Source organism: Meleagris gallopavo, chromosome 2, assembly GCF_905368555.1.
Source record: "Meleagris gallopavo chromosome 2, MGAL_WU_HG_1.1, whole genome shotgun sequence".
NCBI classification, from domain to species: domain Eukaryota; kingdom Metazoa; phylum Chordata; class Aves; order Galliformes; family Phasianidae; genus Meleagris; species Meleagris gallopavo.
This window is the reverse complement of record NC_139405.1, coordinates 22,222,616-22,241,262: the sequence shown is the minus strand read 5'-3', so window position 1 is coordinate 22,241,262 and position 18,647 is coordinate 22,222,616. Positions and strand designations below refer to the sequence as shown.

The 18,647-nt window shown below is 42.7% G+C and overlaps 1 protein-coding gene across 3 annotated transcripts; it reads left to right on the top strand.

Moving 5' to 3' along the window:
• Window positions 1-57: 57 nt before the first annotated feature.
• Window positions 58-16,787, top strand: UTP25 (UTP25 small subunit processome component). Of its 3 annotated transcripts, XR_014881965.1 has the most exons (13): window positions 60-636; window positions 1,510-1,549; window positions 2,705-2,954; window positions 4,067-4,282; window positions 6,363-6,451; window positions 7,635-8,045; window positions 8,479-8,698; window positions 10,692-10,894; window positions 12,468-12,650; window positions 13,051-13,163; window positions 13,578-13,823; window positions 14,606-15,094; window positions 15,502-16,787. XR_014881965.1 is itself a non-coding variant. In XM_085219322.1 (12 exons), exons 1-12 carry the CDS (start codon window positions 536-538, stop codon window positions 14,850-14,852), a joined length of 2,316 nt encoding a protein of 771 aa, XP_085075448.1. In that variant the 5' UTR covers window positions 58-535; the 3' UTR covers window positions 14,853-15,496. The 3 variants fall into 3 exon arrangements, 2 of the variants coding, with proteins under 2 accessions (XP_085075448.1, XP_003202613.2); XM_085219322.1 differs by lacking the exon at window positions 15,502-16,787 and having other exon boundaries at window positions 58-636; window positions 4,070-4,282; window positions 14,606-15,496; XM_003202565.5 differs by lacking the exon at window positions 15,502-16,787 and having other exon boundaries at window positions 14,606-15,496.
• The last annotated feature ends 1,860 nt before the right edge of the window (window positions 16,788-18,647 follow it).

The following is an 18,647-nucleotide window of genomic DNA, read 5'->3' as shown; positions in this document are numbered from 1 at the left end:
TCTTTGTGTAAGGAAAAGAACAGGAACGCATCAGGAAGTGCCAGGTATTGTGGGAGTGATGTATGGGGTGGAAAACAGAACTATAGGCAAGCATGGGCTGTGCTGCAGGAAGAAATGAACTGCCTTGTCTTCTGAGTAACTTGGGATTTGTATCTTAAACAGTCTGCATCTTCATTATATACAACAAAATGGAGCATATGAAATAAAGGGGAATTAAAATTCTACCATCTGTGGTTTAACTTGTGCTGCCTAAGTAACTCACAGCAAAACCATTTAAAGTTAACTTACACTTGGATAAGAGACTGAACGATACATTTATTTCGATAAAATATATACAATGAAAACTTAACAGCACATGGGAGAGTCCCTCCTCCATAGAGAAGACTGGCAGCGTCCCGGAACGCATCTCTGCTGTCTGGGTGCTGTAGATGCAGCCGGCCTTTAGGGGAGCGAGGCAGCCGCCCGCAGCGCGCCGCCACGCGGCATTGCGACAGCCGCCCCTGACGGCCGTGCCGTAAAGCGCGGCGGTGCCGGCATGGGGAAGCGGCGCGGCGGGAGGGAGCTGGCGCGTGGCCTGAGCAAGCGGCAGAAGAAACACCTGCGGCAGTTCGGGGAGCAGCACCCCGTGTGCGACCGGTGAGCGCTGCGGGCCGCCTCCGCACGGCCCTATGTGCCGAGCCCAGGCCGTGCGCCTTTTCGGAGGGGTTGGGTTAGAGCGTCCCGTTGGCAGAATCCCCAGCTGGTGAACTGATGCGCTTTTCCCGCTCCACTGGGCAGCGCTCGGTGCCACAGGTGGGCTCCCGTCTGGCTGGCTGCTGTACGAGCTGCCTTCCGAGAGCGGCGGGCGGGACCGATGCCTGCGCTTGGGGTGAGGCCTCTGCCAGAGGGAGCTGCTGCTCCTGCCCGACCCTGCCCTCAGCTGCCGCGCCGCTCCGTCTTTTCCTCCAGCTAAGAGTTACGGCTGGGTGCCCCGAGTCCTGCTTACAGATGTAAACGCACGTTGTGCTGAGCCAGGCTGCTGCTTTGCCAGTTCCAGCGAGTCCTCACGCTCTGCTCAGCCTCTGTGAGTCCTGCAGTTTCCCTGCAGGCCTCCTTCACGTCGCTCAGGCTGGCCCCCTATGAGGAGAGGAGGGAATTTCTTTCCAAGTCCTGCTAGGTTCTGGTGTCCTGCAGAAAGCTCAGCACTTTCAGAAGACTTTTCCCGGTATTTATGCCCTTGTGCTCAGGTTCTTTTTAACACTTGGTATTCTGATTAAAGCCAGAAATGCTTTAAAATGTTTCTCTTCATGATCATACACACCTGGGCTCCACACACAAGCTGTAGCACCAGCTGAGAGTAGCCTGTCAGGGTGAGCCCTGACTCTGTTTCCTTAAGGAGAATTGTGTGATGCTCTGGCTTTAAGCTTTCTTTCAACTGCTCTAAGGCTCAACAATTTCTTCTCTAATTCATTTGTGTTTATCCTGTGCATAATATCACTGACAGCAAGATATTTTGGTGATTTTTTTCAGGGTTTCTGGAAGACCAGAAGCAACTCAAATATGTGAACTGGTAATATATTTTTATTTCTTCCTCACTTTACCTGTTGTATAGTTCAGTGAAGTGGAACACTGTGCCTTTCTTGTTCAGGAAGATTCAGTTGTTCCTTTTAGAAAACCTGCTTTTAGGAGGAAAAAATGAATGATTTCTTTGTGATTCCAAATTGTTCTGTGTAGTGTCAGACTCGTAACTGCAATATCAAGAGACAGCAGAAGAAACAGGATACAATACTGCTATTCTTGCTTGTTTTTTTAATGTTACTTAGCCATGGCAAAAAGTAGGACATGCTTTAAGTTATTTTATTAATACACAGTGGTGCTTGAGTTAGGGAATGAGATGCTCTCTGTATCTCTGAATGATATGTTCTCTGCTGAATGAAGAAATGTTGATGCTCGTTCCTGTCTTCAAATTACAGTGCTTCAGTTTTCTTTCAGTTAGGGCTTGTTAACCTCCCTTATCATCAGACCAATTCAAGACTTCAAAGTTTAGCGTGGAGAAAGTAATTAATGACTCTGCTCAGTTGTTTCCTTTAGCACTTTTTTTTTTTTGCATTAATGTTGTATTTACTGAGTTTTTGCATTGTGCTGAAAGGAGCTAAGAAAGAAATAAATGGTGCTGTGCTTATAGTCCTGGTTTTGCTATGATGTTGGCTGTAACCTGGCATGTTGTTCTTAGTTTGTGCAAGGCTGGGACAGACCTGACTTTTGGAGTCTGGCTTGTTTGAAGCTTAGAGCTTTAGATGCTGAGCTAAACCTGATTCCTTCGTGAACTTTGGTCAGCTGAAGGTTATTCCATTTCTCTTTTTGAGAGCCAAAAGCATTTTCAGTATGTATGCCCTTCTACATATAGTTTTTGTAGGAATATCAAAGGCCTGTTTGTCATGAGGACAGATTTGTTCTCTGAGGCTGAAAGAAACCAACTTTGTGATGCTCTGAGTCAAATCGGTGCAGAACAAAGCATCTGGACCTAAGTCTGCCCAGGTCCTTTCAGAATCTATGTGGAAATGTTCGATATAACTGTTCACATAAGATAGAGATTTGGGGAAAATCTCATTGCATCTGCATAGGGGTAGAATGGGAAGAAGAAAATGTAGTATGGGAGCTGGAGCTGAGGGTGTTCGCTTGCTGTCTAATAGCCTGCTGCTGTTGTTATTGTTTTCATATTTAGTCTGACAATTCTGATAAATCAAGTGCAGAAAGCGATTCAGAGACTGAGGTGGAACAAGTCTCTGTCTATCACAAGCTTCTGGCTACCCTGAAGGCATCTCCTGAGTCTGAGAGTGAGGAGGAGGAAGATGAAAGTGAATCAGAAGAAGCTGAGGAAAGTGAAGCAGAACTGGACAGCAAAGGGTCCCAGGAGCCCAAAGAAGCTGTTGGAGGTGAAGAAGATCAGAATGGTCTACAAGAGCAAGAAGAAGGTAGTTTCTTTTGCTGTGCTTTAGTAATTATTGTCCAGTTAGTGTTTAATCAATGGATATACAGATGGTATATATATATATATCTAGGAGCTTGGCTAATATAATTTATATTGGAGGAAATGAGAGAAAGTCACTCACCCTGTCCTGGGCTCACAAGATGAACTCCTGATGGAGCAGATCTCCAGAGAGATCCTTCCCCACTGGCAGTCAGCTCTTAAATGGATCTAGGAGAGGTGGAGCCAGGCTCCACCCCTTCCTGCAGCACGGGTGATTTGCCTTCACCTGTGCTCCCATGGCTGACTCATTGCTTGCGTCAGGTGATCAATCAAAGGTTCAGGCCGTGATTCAGCAGCCCCATACAGTTAGCAAGTTTGAATAGTGTCTGTTTTTAGCCCTGATCCTGGTGCAGACAGGCTGATTGGCTGGGTGCTCTTCTGGCTGTTGCTCTATTGCCACTCTGTGAGTGTGAGCAGCAGCTGCTGGGGTATTTAGCAGGGCAAAGGGTAGCTGCCCTCATCTCCCAGCTGCCAGCCTACTGCTTCTTCCTCAGATGTTGTTTGTGTGGCAGCACAGGAGGAATCCACATGGAGCAGCATACCAGGGGTTCTCACCCACTTGCTGGGAGACGCAAGCTGTTCTCTCACACAGCATCTGGCTTGGCTGCTGCTGCTGAGTAAAGAGAAAGATTTGCCTCACACCAGAGGAAAGAGTGTTTAAATTTTAAGGAAACCTCCTCCCATATGAGGAAGCATCGTCATTCATGAAGTTCCCAAGGAAATTCTGGGAGGGAGGAGTCGACTCTTTGTTTTCTCAGTTCTTTAGATTCTTTGGAAGCTAAAACTTTTATTCTCTGAATATATTTTTTCTTAAATTTTCTCAGGGAAACTACGTTTTATATTATTTAACTTTTGGCATATTAGACAACAATAGCTTTTAAAAATAATAATAATAAAAAAATTTTTAAAAAGGTAAAACAAAAGGCCTATTTTTATTTTTTTTGCGTAAGATTTTTGAAGGAAAAAGTGTAATGTAAAAGTGTTTGACATAGGCAGCCAGAAGTGGCTATTGGTAGTAGCTTTTCCAGGAGAAAATAACCTGTTTCTTTCTCTAAGAAGTCACAGCTAAAGACCCACCAGAACAGGCACTTGGCCAGGAGCAGGCTGATGGGGTGGAAACTTCCTGTGACCCAAATCATGGAGCAATTGAAGAGTTTACTGATGTGAAACATGAAGCTGAGTTTAGCTTGGAAACCAATTTCATAGAAGAGGAGAGTGGAGACTGCGATGCAGACAAGAGAGAGAGCAATTCTTCACAAGCCTTTTCAGAAGGTAAAACGTAGAATTAACGTTCATTGGTGATCTGCCTTTTGAGAGTAAACACATAAATTATCAAACTCTCTAATGAGATGCTATATAGCTGCCAAGTTCTTTGGCTACACTATTTATTGTGTTGCCCACGTGTGAGCCTGTTACATAAGGGACATTTGAAGTTAACACGTGCATACAGCTGAACTGTTTGTTTCCTGTAGCTCATGTGGACAGGGATTTGTGCGTGGTTTCTGCTGTAACTGGTTAAGGCCTAAACTAGCGGAAACTAGAAATATACATAGAGAATGTTATCTTGTTCTTCTGTTTTAATGGCAGTTTATAATTTAGACAAATGCTTGGGGCTCTCTGCACTCTGAAGCATGTGCAGAGGAGTGTGACTTCGCCATGAACAGGGAGGCATCAAAAGGGGGTCTGTGTGGTATCTTCTAAGGGTGTAGCCCAGCATGCTGGTGCTGCAGTGCACTGATGGGTGAAATCTGAGCTCCAGTGCTGGAGTCGTCCCACCATGTGTAATACAAATAGCTGTGCACACGGGTGTGTGATCCTTCAGTGACACGCCGCATGTTGGCACTTGCAGAGCTCCTATTCATATTTCATGCTCTGTGGTTTTAATATCAGATGGCGTATTTTGAGAGCGAGGAATATGTGTGTAGCATCCCTAGTGATGCTGGCTTGTCATCTTAGAGCAGCAGCTGACATTAGATCTGGGAGGCAGCCTGGTTGATACACGGAATGTGTGGAAGCATCAAAGGGCCATGTGATAGAAGAAACAGCTCATTCTTGTTACCACGAGGATATTGCTTAGGCTGTTGGCATTGCATTTTAATAAGAACCAGCACTCTCCAACTGCATGCCAAGTATCCTAAAAGCTTTGTTCAACCTATAAACGATGCACTACTTTTCACTGGATTCGTATAGAAGTGGCTTTATAACTGATTATGGAAGATGAATCATCTAAGACAGCAGAAAGTGAATCCTCGGGGTGACTAGGATTGCTGAAAATCATAGAATTATAGAATCACCAAGGTTGGAAAGGACCCACAGGATCACCCTGTCCAACCACCCACCGATCACCAATAGTTCTCGCTAAACCATGTCCCTCAACACAACGTCCAAATGTTCCTTGGACACCTCCAGGGTCAGTGACCCTGCTTCGTATCATTCCTTGACTTTACTTTACAGCTGCTGAAATCTGTAAAATTTACTGAAGAGTGAATGACACCCTACTCATGTGCATTACTGGGACAGTATTTTCAAGTGTCGTGATTAGCAAATGTCTGGACTTCTGCTGGATAATTTTATGTGGATTAGATATCCTTTGGCAGGCATTAGTGTCCTCTCATTGCTCTTCCTTAGTGTTACACTGCTGCAAGCAATATACAGGGTTTGGTTTTCAAAATAAGCTTCGCATGTTAATTGTGCATACCAGGCTCTGAATATAGTATGATTTTACAGTTCCTCATCTCTTTCCTTTCCAAAAAGAATTGCTGATTAGATGAATCGTAATTCTGCTCAGTTCTGGCAATCCTTGCTACCTGTCTCCTGATCTTCTTGTCTTACTCTGCTTTATCACTAACTGTGCTCATGTCACTGCCCAGCAATGCAAAGCCCTCAGCAGAACCACAAATTGAGGGCATTAAGCTTTAGATCTTTACTGTTGACATCCCACTTCACCTGCAGGGAGTGGAAGCACTAACTGATGTTCATCAGTGTCAGAGCTTGAGGCAGAACATTGCCGATCTTTTCTACTGCACGGTGCTTCCCTGCCCAACATTTGTTTTGTGGTTTAAACTTGGAGTACTTTAGTTAGCTTTTCTTTCTTTTTAGTTAGTTTTTCTTTCCCCACATTCCTTTTTTATTTTTAAAATTCTTTAGGCAATCTGTCAAATCTGTTCTGTTTTTGTAGAGAGAATTTGACATCCTTTCTCTTGTCTCCCAGTGCTTTGAAGTAGCTAGATTGAGCTGCAGTGTTGGCCAGCAGAAAAACTGTCCATATCGCTTGCAAATCTGTTCTGAAACTTTTGGTTCTGCCATTAGCTACAGTAGTTCTCAGGACTTTGTTATTTCTGTTTTAAAACAGATCCCTTCAAGCAGCACATGGACAAAGAACTCGAAGAAAAAGAAGTAGAAAAAATATCTACGCTTTCTAAAACTTCAAGTCAAAGCAAGGTAATGTTGTTCTGTAGCAAGCCAGAGTTCTTCAAGATCCTGGGATAAAAATATCTTTGTATACGAGTGAAGTAGTTTCATAGTCTTTATTAGGTATTGACTGTGGAGTTGCCAAGGTTTTGTCACTATTGTTGCTGAAGTGTTTCTTCTTTGCTTAATGCTGAGCGAGAGTTGGGATATCAAGTCTGCTGTTATGTCAGCGTATGGTGACACATCTGAAAATCAGAGCCTTTTGCTTTGTAATCACGAGATCCAAGGTTTGGTGCTATTCTTGGCACTGGGTGGAAGCAGGGCTGATCTTGGGGTGGTAGCAGCAGTGTGCCAGAGAGGTGCACTGCAGCTGAGCTCCTGGGGTGGCCACGGAAAGTATCAGCAGTGCTTGTGATGCATTTTTGTGTTTTTGTTTCAAGGTTGTTCTTTGTACATACTTGCAAGCAGCTAAGAAGGAATTCAGTACTTTTGTTAATACTGGCAGCAATATGTGGGGAGAAAGAATCCACCTCATTACTTGAAACAATACTGTTTTTCAAAATATTCTTTTTAGACAAACTTTTGCTTAACTTTTTCACATCTGATTTTGTTTTGGAGCATTGCCTCACATTCTGGTCACCCATATGCTGGGTGACTTTCCTTGGAAGTCACCCAATGATTATACAGTTAGAGAACTAGCTGGGATGGGTTTTTTTTCCCTTTTCTATCTCTCTCTCTCTCTCTCTTTTTTTTTTTTTTAATATGATGGTCAGAAATACCAGTGCCACCTAAAGCATTGTATGGCATATCTTTGCTTAATTTGATGCAGACACATTACAGAAATAGAATGGGACTTGTGTGACAAGAGACTTAAAGGCAAGAATTTTTTCTTATTACATTGAAAGGTTTTGCCCATAAAATCATGCAGAGGTGTGACTGATCTGTAAATGTAGTTGGACTCCAGCACTGGCAGAAATGACATCAGTTTTCTTATTTGCAAAATGGTGACAGTATCACTGCAAAATATATCCAGACCTAGTGAGCTGAAGTTAGATGCTAAGAGATTGCATATTGAAAAAAAGGTTTCAGCTTGTATTATGAGAAGATAACTGTTCAAATTTCATGACACTGATTAAACAAGCTGTGGTGATGTGCTTTATGCTGTACTAGACCTGGTACATTTGACTTTTCTGTTTGCTTTTTTTTCCTTCAGTGGCCAAGGCTGGGTCAGCTCATTTTTTCATCTACTTTGGAGAAGCATACAACTTTAAAGCTAGACAAAGAATTCAATATGAAACAGCTTTATCTTCACAAGCCTTTAGAATCCACTTGGCCAAAAGTGAATAAACATTTCTTGTCCTCGGCAAGCAAACCAAGTGATTCCTCTTTTACCCCATTACAAAGAGAGCTCTTCTCTATTATGAATACCTACAGGGACTTGTTCTATCCGGAGAGAAATGCTTTAACAAATGGAGAAGAAATCCGGCATGCTTACTGCTTACATGCCTTGAACCACATTCTGAAGGCAAATGCCCAGGTGCTCAGCAACAATGCCAAAAAACGAGACCAAAAGCCAGGGACTGACAGTGACGACTTCAGGGATCAGGGGCTCACCAGACCTAAGGTGAGAGCACTTCAGTAATGCAATTTCCTGCACGCTTTGGGGGTCTGGTCAGGCTGTGTAAATGTCCTGGTAGTTTACTGGGAGGTATTTCTGTTGCTGCTGTTACGTGATACATTCCATGTGCCTTTCCACATCTCTTGATTGTGCCTGGAAGACATTTGCTATTAGGCCACAGAGTCCAAAGTATCATCGCACTGGGGCTCATATCAATAATCCACAACACCCACTGGTTGATAATCAGGTAGATTCAACTTGGATTAGCCTGTCTCTCGTTGTGCCAGCTGTCTGCTGCACAGTTTCAAAGCTGATGCTTGTTTTGTTTGCTGGGAGGCCCAAATGTGGGCACTTCAAAGACAAAACAATTACTTAACATTCTTAGCTGTGGATATTTGTGTTTTCTGGGTTGTTCTGTTGTAACTGTTGATCTGTGCAGGTGCTGATGATAGTGCCCTTCCGGGAATGCGCTTTGCGAATTGTGCACATTTTCATCAGTCTTCTTGAAGTGAATGAGAAAAGAAAAATAGATGTAAGTAATAAAAAGCGCTTCAAAGGGGAATTTGGCTCTGACCCAGACGAGAAGCCCCCCAACCTGAAAAGACCTGAAGATTATGAGGCCGTCTTCGCTGGCAACATTGATGACCATTTCAGAATTGGTAATGACCTACAGAACGTGACTTCGGCTTATAAAGAAGTGAGGGGCAATCTAACAGGTTCTTCCTTGATGTCTGGGAGCCATCAGGGCTGGTGAGACTCAGGGCTCTGAGGTATTTATGCTGTGTCTGCAGTGGCATCATGAATATTTCTGAAAATATTCCATTCCTTGCCATAAAAAAAGGAAGAGAAAATATAAAAGTAAACATTTTCACTCCAAGTTCAGAGTCCCTTAAAATGCAGTGATTGCTTTATTGTGGCAGGGTTGCCCACACCTCGTTTAAAAGAGGATAATCTTGATTGTGCAGCACAATCACCTGTGTTATTTAAAAATATATATATATATCAGGTCAAGTTAGCATATTCATGGTGTATCTTGAAGTAGTACCAGTGAAAACAAAACTCAAGCTCAGTACTGAGCAAAGCAGTTTTCTACTGTATTGCCCATGGTTTCTTAAACGCTAAGGAATGGCCAGCAATTAGGACTGTTGGACAAACAGTAAATGTAAGACTATTTTGTACTAATTTCAAGCTGTTTTAGTAACTAAGTGTGCAAAGAATTAGCTTGGTTCCTGGAGCTGCCTCAATGAGTTTTTTCTGACTTAACTTGGCAGATAAGAGATTCTTGAAATTATTGTCCCTTGAAAGATAAATTGGCATCCCAAGAGGTTTAATGATAGAGTGGAAGATGCAAGTTGTTCCCACTCAATCTTTCATGCTTCCCCAGTGATTATCTGTCTTGCTGAGTACATCTTACATTTTGTAGCAAAATAATTTGCCTTTCAATCCTCTCCCATAGTGCAGTCTCCTTGATCCATTTACTAGGTGTGAAGAAATGGTTGAAGAAACTTTGGGTGCTGTTAATTGGAGAAGCAAATCATAGAAGCAGCATAATTATTCCTTCCTAATGTGCTTTGCATCCTGTTACTTCAGCACTAAGACCTAATTTAGGGCACGTTTGTTATGCCTTACTAAAACCACCCTTTCGTGCTTTTAAACCAAATACATTTAGAATTTCTAAAATATTTATATGCCACCATGTTTTGAGATAAGTGCTGTCTTCCTGGAAATTTAACCTTTTTTTTTTTAATTATTTTATTATTGGGTTAAAATAGCCAGTAGGAAATGTCCCTATGGAATTATTGATGTGCCTTCAGCTGTGTTTATAGTAGCTGGCTTCAGGCAGACAGGGCAATAAGCTGAAGAGACACCTGTGTTGGACAGCCTGTAGTGGGTGGTTTGAATGTGGTTCAAATCGAGACTGTAAAATCAGAAAACTGTGGGTCCATACAGTTATAGGTAACAATCTCCTTCTCCTTTGCTTCTTTGCTTTTCCTCTCTTTATCATCAGAGGTGATGCATAAGCTAGTTGACACTGCAGCGTGTCCTTGAGAAACCAGGTAGCACTTTCCCTGGCAGAAGTGTAGGTCTGGCTATGCTTTCTGCCTTTGTAACATGCTCAACCTTGTCCTTGGTGTTTTAGTAGCATCTCTTGTGACCCTGTGAATGAAAGCAATCAGCGCTCAGGAGTTCCATGCTAAATCTTTCATGACAGATTGAAATAACTGTTACTATAGTAGATAATGACATGGACCAAAGCCTAGAGGTGAGGGTGAAAGGAGTAGTTAATCATTTCTACTTCTGCTTTTTTTCGTCTTTTTAGCCTCTCGTTCCTTCTCTTTTATTTTAACAGTAAATCAAGAGAAATGCGTTTTGGCTCAGTAATATCATGCAAGCTATGAAAAAACTGGGAAAAGAAAGAGCTGCTGAAAGAGTTCTAACAATGAAAATCTGCCAAAGGTTTAAGAAATGGAGGAAGGGTGGATAAGCACATTGTCAGGGAAAAGAAGTTTCAGCCAGATTGTTTTTGTTCTGCTATAATCACAAGCATGTGCTAAGGGAGAAGAAATGTAGGGAGTTACTGTTACAGAGTCTTCTGGAAGAAAATGGTTGATCCTTAACCTTGACTAAGAAATGCTATTTGTGTTCTGACAGGCGTTGCGATTCTTCAAAAGAGCATGAGATTGTATGCGCCATTTTATTCATCAGACATCATCATTGCCTCTCCCCTGGGTATGAGGACTATCATTGGCACAGAGGGAGAGAAGAAGAGAGACTTTGATTTTCTGTCATCCATAGAAATGCTCATAATTGATCAGGCAGACATTTACCTAATGCAGAACTGGGAACATGTTCTGGTACGGTTTTCGTATTTTTTGTGTTGCATTGTGTCTTCTTCATCTAATTACAACTTATTTTTAAGAATTAATGGTTCTGCTATTTTTTACTGACTTTATTCTAGACATTTATTTGTCCCTTTTCTTTCATCCACCAATATTTATTTCCTTTTACAACAAGTAATTTTCCTGCAGCTTTTGGTAGTATTCAGTACCTGTTCTCTGTAAATCTTAGAATTTGGATATAAGGTAGAAGTTTTTCCACACAGAGGATGGTGACACACTGGAACAGGTTGTCCAGGGAGGTTGTGGATGCCCATCCTGGAGACATTCAAGGCCAGGCTGGATGTGGCTCTGGAGAGCCTGGTCTGATGGTTGGTGACTGCACATAGCAGGGGCTTGAAGCTAGATGATCTTTGATGTTCTTTTCAACCCAGGCCATTCTATGATTCTATGATTTTGTGCTTTACTACTGTATTTCATCATAGTTTGGTTGTGGGGTTGGGTTTTTTTATTTTTGGTTGATTGGCTTTTTTTCCTTTTTTTTGGTGGGGGGGGAGGGCTTTTATTTTATTTTATTTTATTTTATTTTGCAGAATGAGGAATGAGATGGTGATTGTTCCTTTAATCACCTCTGGGAGAAAATCTGCCACTTGTCTGACTGCACAGCATCTCAGATCACAGCTGTGTGAGGAATTTATCCAACCTCACTGAGGTTCCTCCAGAAAGCAGTGGGCACTGATGCTTGTTGCTACTGACAGTAGAGATGCCAAGCATTAGTCATGCCCTAAGTGAAACTGATTTATCCTGCATGTATAATGAATAAAGTTTTAGGATTGCAAACAGTATTTGGTAATACCCATGTTTGGTGGCTGTAGGTTAATAGAAGTTTTCAAGCTTGAAAGTTTGGGGTTGTTTTTGTTTGTGTATTTAATACAGAAACACCTTTGAGGAATCTGAGCCTATCATTTTGGCAGCCTGCAATTACTGTATGTTTTGAATGAGCCCAGATGTGTCCTATTTCCTGGGAAGTCCTGGGGAAGGCTTATGAGCCTACATGATGCTCTTTGGGTGTCCCAGAGCCCGTTTTTCCTTTGTTGTTGTTGTTGTTGTTGTTGTTGTTGTTGTTGTTGTTGTTTGAGTGCATCTGTCTGTGGTGCAGCAACAGCAGTACCGGTCCTAAGCATTGTTCAGTGAGGCCAAAATCAGGTGGACTTCTTGACTTGCCTCCATGCTGCCCCTGCATGCAATGGGAACAGCAGTTCAGCTGCTTCTAGCTCAGAAACCTTGGACCTGCTGACGTCAGTATATACAAACAAATGCATTAGGCTTCCCCATGGGAGAGGATTAGAAGCAAAGGCTGCTGTTACTAATGACTGAGGAGATGGCAGTTTTGAGTCCTGTGGAATGAAATTAGGTCAATTACTCTTGATGGGGTCAATAAATCCCAGGCAGCTGTGTCTTGGGCGATCACTGCTGTTACATTCTGTGCTATCTCGCTCTCCCTTGTCCACTTTCTCGCTGTACTTAATGCTCTTTGCAGTCTGGGTGCAATTCTGTCAGTCTGCAACAGTGTGTTTCTGTCTCTGTGTAGCACCTGATGAAGCACATTAACCTGCTGCCTTTGGATTCCCATGGGGTAGACTTTTCCCGAGTGCGAATGCCAAACCTCAATAACTGGTCCAAGTACTACCGCCAGACGCTGCTGTTCAGCGCTCTTCAAGATCCCCAGATTAACGCTATCTTCAACAAGCACTGCTTCAATTACACGGGGCAGGTGAGTTCATGTCAGAGCTAAGGCCTTCTTTAGGCATAATGAAGGGAGAGAGGAACAGAGAAGCCAGCGTGGAAAAATTCCATAATTCAGTTGTAGAAGCATCTGTGTGGCAGTAATTTCTATTACCCTAAATGTTTCTGTCTGGATCTCCGCAATGCTGCATGATGATCTCAAATGCTGTGCCAAAGGCACAGAGAGCTGCTCTTTTTGCAGCAGTGCTTATTTGATTCTTTTGTTTCAAGACGGTAGTCAGGTTTTGTTTTCTCTTAATTTGGTGCGTATAAGTTATATGTAAGCCTTTAGCACAGCTTGCAGGTGTGTGCTGTTGGCAGAAGGCTGCCTGGAGAGTGGCTACCTTTGAGATGCTGCTTCCTTAAATCATCCTGTTTTGTTCCTGCAGGTGGCTGTCCGCAACGTGCCGCTGAGTGGCTCCATTAGCCGTGTTGTGGTCCAGCTCCCTCACGTTTTCCGGAGGATAGAAGCTGAAAATTTAACTTCTGTAATAGATACGAGGTACTCTGTGTTCCAGACTATTTTGCTATGCCCTTGTGACTGCAATTTCAGATTTAGTGGAGTGTACTGCTTCCTACAGAACATAGGGCCAGTGGGATTTCGCAGTAGAAGTCTTCATTAGTCTTCTGGTGTGGGCTAGGCCCCGCACAGAGTCAGAAGAATGCTAAATTTCTCCTTGCTGGAGACACTGGATAATGAAACGTAGGAAAACAATACCAATCTCTGTGATATCTGTGTGGAACTGGTGAAGCCTTAACCCTTTATCTCCTACCGGTGTAGAAATCCTAAGAAGTTAAAGAAGGAAAAGTGTAGTTAAAACCTTCAGTAGTCTGTTGTGTCTGATGATATTCCATGTCTGAGGTCATGGAAGCCAGGTATTATTCTGATTAAAACATACATGTTCTCTTAACTTAGGTTTCAGTTTTTCATCGACAATGTTTTGCCTGAGTACCGCGATGCCATCATGTCACACACACTCATTTATGTTCCATCATATTTTGACTATGTGCGACTTCGAAATTACTTCAAGAAAGAGGAGCTGAATTTTACTCACATTTGTGAATACACTAAAAAGGCCAGCATCTGCAGAGCGAGGCGGTCCTTCCTCAAGGGAGAGAAGCAGTTCTTACTGCTCACCGAGCGCTTCCACTTCTACAAAAGGTAAATTGTGGGCTGAGTTTTCCTCTGAGTTGCATGTGTACTGTTCTGAAAGTACAGTGGCCTTAATCACAGGTGGGCTTCACTGCTTTTTGAACCTATTGGATCTCGCTGAGGACTTCTTTTTTTTCTTAAAAAAATTTAATTTAAAACTTTTGCATGTTGCCATAGTTCCCTTGCAGAGCTCTGAATGCTTTGGAGTACATGGGACTGTATACAGGAGGCAAGTGCTGCCAAGTCCACTGATGTCAGGATGGAATTATATATCCTGTGAAATTGGATTAATTGTGCTCTTTACAGGCATTCACCTGTGCCACTGTAACTACATAAAATTCTGGGAAAGGGTGTATAATTAGTTAGATAAGGCAGTATAGCATGCTGAGGCACCTGGAAAATTTGCTGCATCTTGACAGGAGCCATTGGGAAGCTCCTGATTGAACATTTTTTTCTTATATTAGCTGAAGATGTTGAGGCAAATAGAAAAAGTTTCATGGATGTGAAACTTGATTATGAAGCCAAAGTGATCAGGCTTCACTTAAGATCTTAGCCGAAGAGGCTGAATACTGCAGAGACTGATAGTGGCTGGTACTTCAGAGGAAGTCGTGATGCCTGGCAGCATTTGACCTCCCTTAATTCCACATTTGTGGCAAGTTTAATCCAAGATGCAGGGTTTGCAGAGTTGAGCCACAGCATTGAAATGGATAAGCTGAGATAGGATTGATGTTTTAACATGTACACTTCATAAAAATTGGCAACAAAGTTACTCTTCTGCCCTCCTGCTACAGGTACACAATAAAAGGCATTCGGAACCTCATTTTCTATGAGTTACCAACCTACTCCCACTTCTACAGTGAGTTGTGTAACATGATGAAGGCCACTGACAACAGAGTGGATGCTACTTGGACATGCACTGTGCTCTACTCCAAGTACGATGCTCAGAAATTGGCTGCAGTGGTTGGCATCGATCGCACTGCTCAAATGCTACAGTCCAAGAAAAATGTGCACCTCTTTGTTACAGGAGAAAATGAATAAGTGGCAAGAGGATCGGATGGACCTGGATTTTACTCCTAATGTATCTTTTGATGTTACTTCTAAAAAGCGTTTTAAACTTTTTGGTCACTTTTGCTAAGTATTCTGTTCATACAGTATTACTTTTTGTGTTCAGGTTTCTGTCCAACAAGAAACAGAGGCTGTCATTCAAGAAAGCACGGATTGCAAGGTTTCTTCTGTATATAAAGAAAATCAAGAGTCGTTATATATTGAAAAAATTACTGGTCAGTAAAGATTGGTGGTTTGATAAACACCCCTCGAATTGCTTCATTTCATTTTCTGGTAGAGCAAACTCTTGTTCTGTTATTAAAGGAAACTTTTTCCTTTAATTGAAATAAAAAATTGTGCCTGGGTATGAAGGCCAGTGCTATTTCATAGACCAATGGTTGTTCATGCATACCAGGGAAGTGTTCTGGTGCTGCCTCTTTTTTTTTTTTAATAATCACACTAACGTAAAATAAATTCCCTCAAGTAAATGCACAGGCACTTAATTTTAGCCAATTTTTATCACGTTCTTGATTCCTGTATTTCTCAGAGACTGTGAACTTAACGTCATTAATTGAAGTCCTGAAATCATTCAGCAGATGTGCAAATAAATCCACGTGGTTTCTTGCTTTACCTTTTAATTTAGGATTTCTGTGAAGTATCTCCACTGTAACACACAAGAAGAGCAGAAGCCAAATCCTCCTCGTGGACATCTGCAGCTGTGCAGCAAGGGCAGCCAGAGCAGCAAATGAAGATTCCTGTTGCGTGTGGGAGAATTGTGGATGTGTGTATAAAAGCAAGCACATGAAACAGGATTAAGGCATTTTCTTCCTGCTCCGGATGTGCTTAGCCTAGATGAGTAACTGGCCTCCAAGGAAGCTAAAGTGGTATAGCTACTTAGGGAGTGGTATAGCTACTTAGGGAGATAAGTTGGTGCAGCGCAGTGACTGTTTAAAGAAACAGCAAGAGTTGCATTCCAAAGCCTTAGCGAGGAGTTCTCTGCCCCCAGTGAAGCTAACAGCAAGGCAGTGTGTTGGAAATATGGCCAAATTGTAGTTGGAGACCCTCATGATTTTTGTTGCTTATCTGCTTTGTTCCAAAGAGCAGTATGCTTTGAAATTTGAAATGTGTGGGCAAATTGTACATATTTTATGTTGATTACCAGTGCTAATTCACTGATTTCCAAACTAACAAAGAAATATCCTCCTTACTGCTTCTGAAGGTGCTCTTCTATGCAGTCACACATTTTAAGTGAGATTGTCCTTGGAATGCTCATGCAGGAGGTTGTTCTGCCCTGGCACAAGTTCACGTGCTGTAGTAGGGAACCTTTAAGCCAAGGCTGGAAATTCTGCCAGGAGGCAGCACCTGCCGACTGGGGTTTGTTGGTACAGGAGCCTCTGTCTCTGCACTGGTTTAAAGGAGTTGCCATTCCCAAGTGCTCCTTCCTACTCTTGTGCTGTGATGTTCCCACAGCTCGGCTATTGCCCTGCTTGATTGTAGAACTGTGGTGAACCAGGTGTAGGATTTTGTCATCTTTAAAACTCCTCCTTTGCCCTCTTTTTATATTATTCTGAACAATTCCTTGGTGCAGTTCATGGCAGGGCTCTGCAAAGCCATTTATCCCAGAGTGGCTCCAAATACAGTGAGTTGCCATGAATGGGCAAGCCCTGTAATCAGCATCTGCCCTTTTCTTGATGCATGTTCACTGATACTAAAGCTATAATTGCTGGAGCAACTGCTGGCTCTGACTGAGGCAGAGAGATGTCTTCTAGCACAAAACAGAATTGGTGATAGCAAGCCAGTCTCTGAGCCTGGTTCATTCCTGTGGGCACTCCTGGTTACTATTAGAAATCGAATATCTCATCTGGCATTTGTTTGCTTGTTTTTAATTTTTGACATACCTGAAATAAGAAAAGATGCTGTCTTATAGAATGTTGTACATTTTATTTTGTTCCTTGAGTGCATGTGATCTCAGCATTGCAAGTATTTCCCAAGAATTCACCAGTGTCATCTAATTACCTTGCCTGGGGAAATGAAAATTTAAAACTCTTGTTTGTTTTGGTTTCAACACTGTCTAGTGTTGAAACCAAATAAGATGTTTCTTAAAAATCCTTTTTTGTCAACATTTCAAGAGGATCTCTGAGCATGAAAAGCAAACCCTGAGTTTGTTGGGGAAAGACGTGGTGTCTCAGTGAGAGCTAACGGATGGGCAGCAGGCAGAAGGTGCTCCAGCCATTCATATGACAGTGCCAAAGTGTTAGCAGCTCTTGGGAATTCAGACTAAAGGGTGAAAATGAATTGGGATTAAGTTGTTTAACAAGAATTCTTTTTCATCATCTCAAGAACTCTTAGTAATGTGGCCAAGAGAAAGGCATTTAAATACCTGTCTGTATAGGAATGTTCTTTCAGCAGATGAGCTAATTTCATAATGGATCTCTTCTTCACTGGTAAAACTTAATCAGGATAATAGGTTTGCTGTGTTTTGTTACTCTCTTCAAAGATGACAAAAAGGCACTGTATATTTTTTTTTATTATAATGAAAATGTGATCCTAGGATAGGAGCCAGCTCACAGCAGTAATAATGTGGCTGAGGGAGGGAAAGGTGACTTAAGGACAATTTTTCTGTAGAGCAGGGAAACTGGCTGTAAGGAGGCAGATTGTTAGCTTCATAGCAGCCATTGGGAGACATGGGACAAATCACAGGAGGGAGAAACTGGAGCACTCTTGTTAACAACAGGAGAATTAGCAATTACTTTACAGCTGTGCTGCCCCACGCTGTCAGGATTGCTAAGCTCTGTGTTAGTCATGCTCTTGTGGCCTCGGCCCCAGGAGTTCCTCTCCAGGGGATGTTTGATTTGCACTTGGTAGCCAGGTTGATGAAAGAGTTTGCTTTGCAGGAGCTGGCCCACAAAGCACACAAAGCGAGTGTAAGAGGAGGCTGTGCAAGGCGAGAGGTGTGGGAGAAGCACAGGGTAGCACTTCTGCCCAGGGACCTGCGCAGCACAGGACCCCTCTCTTCACCATATGGCTCTGCTCAGAGCCCTCTGGGCTGCTGTTTAGCTCAAAGGCACAGCACAGGATTGGTTTGTGCTACCACGGCCTGGCTTTCATCCCAGTCAGTGGGACGCTTTGCCTACACGGGATGCAAGGTGTAATTCAGTTCTCCTGAACTTAAATTTCATTCTCTGTGCTGAGCTTGATGGTAGAGGGTAATTAATTAGCCCCCAGCTGGTTGGATTTTAATTAACCATTAGATTCAATTGTGCTTATGATGGGTGGCTTGTTTGTCTTGCTGGGCATCCTGGGGCTGGTGGCTTGTACCTGAAATGCAGGCATCGGAATGGTTGTAACATTGCGTGGTGCTTAAGAAATACATATGTGATTATGTAAAAGAGCTGCAGGGATCTTCAGTAAAGGATGTGATAGATGAAGGGAAAACAATGTGCAGAGCAGCAGTGATAACCTCAGAGAAGTTAATGTAATTCTGCCACGGCAGCAGAAAGAAGATGCTTGGCTGTGGTCTTTGAGGCAAAACAGCTCAATCACACTTAGTGTCGTACACAGCACGCAAGAATTACATTTCCTGGGTCAAGCCCTTTCCACTGAGACCTGCATAAATCTAAAGAGATGCTGCTAACACAGGATTCTAGCAGCATGTTATAAAGCCCCTCTCGCTCTTACAAAGAGACAATGTGGTGGTGGGGCCATACTTAGAAAACATGGCCAGCATCTAGCTGCTGTTAGTGAGAAAGGAGCAAGGCCTGCAGCTTGAGGTGTGCCTCACTGCCTGTC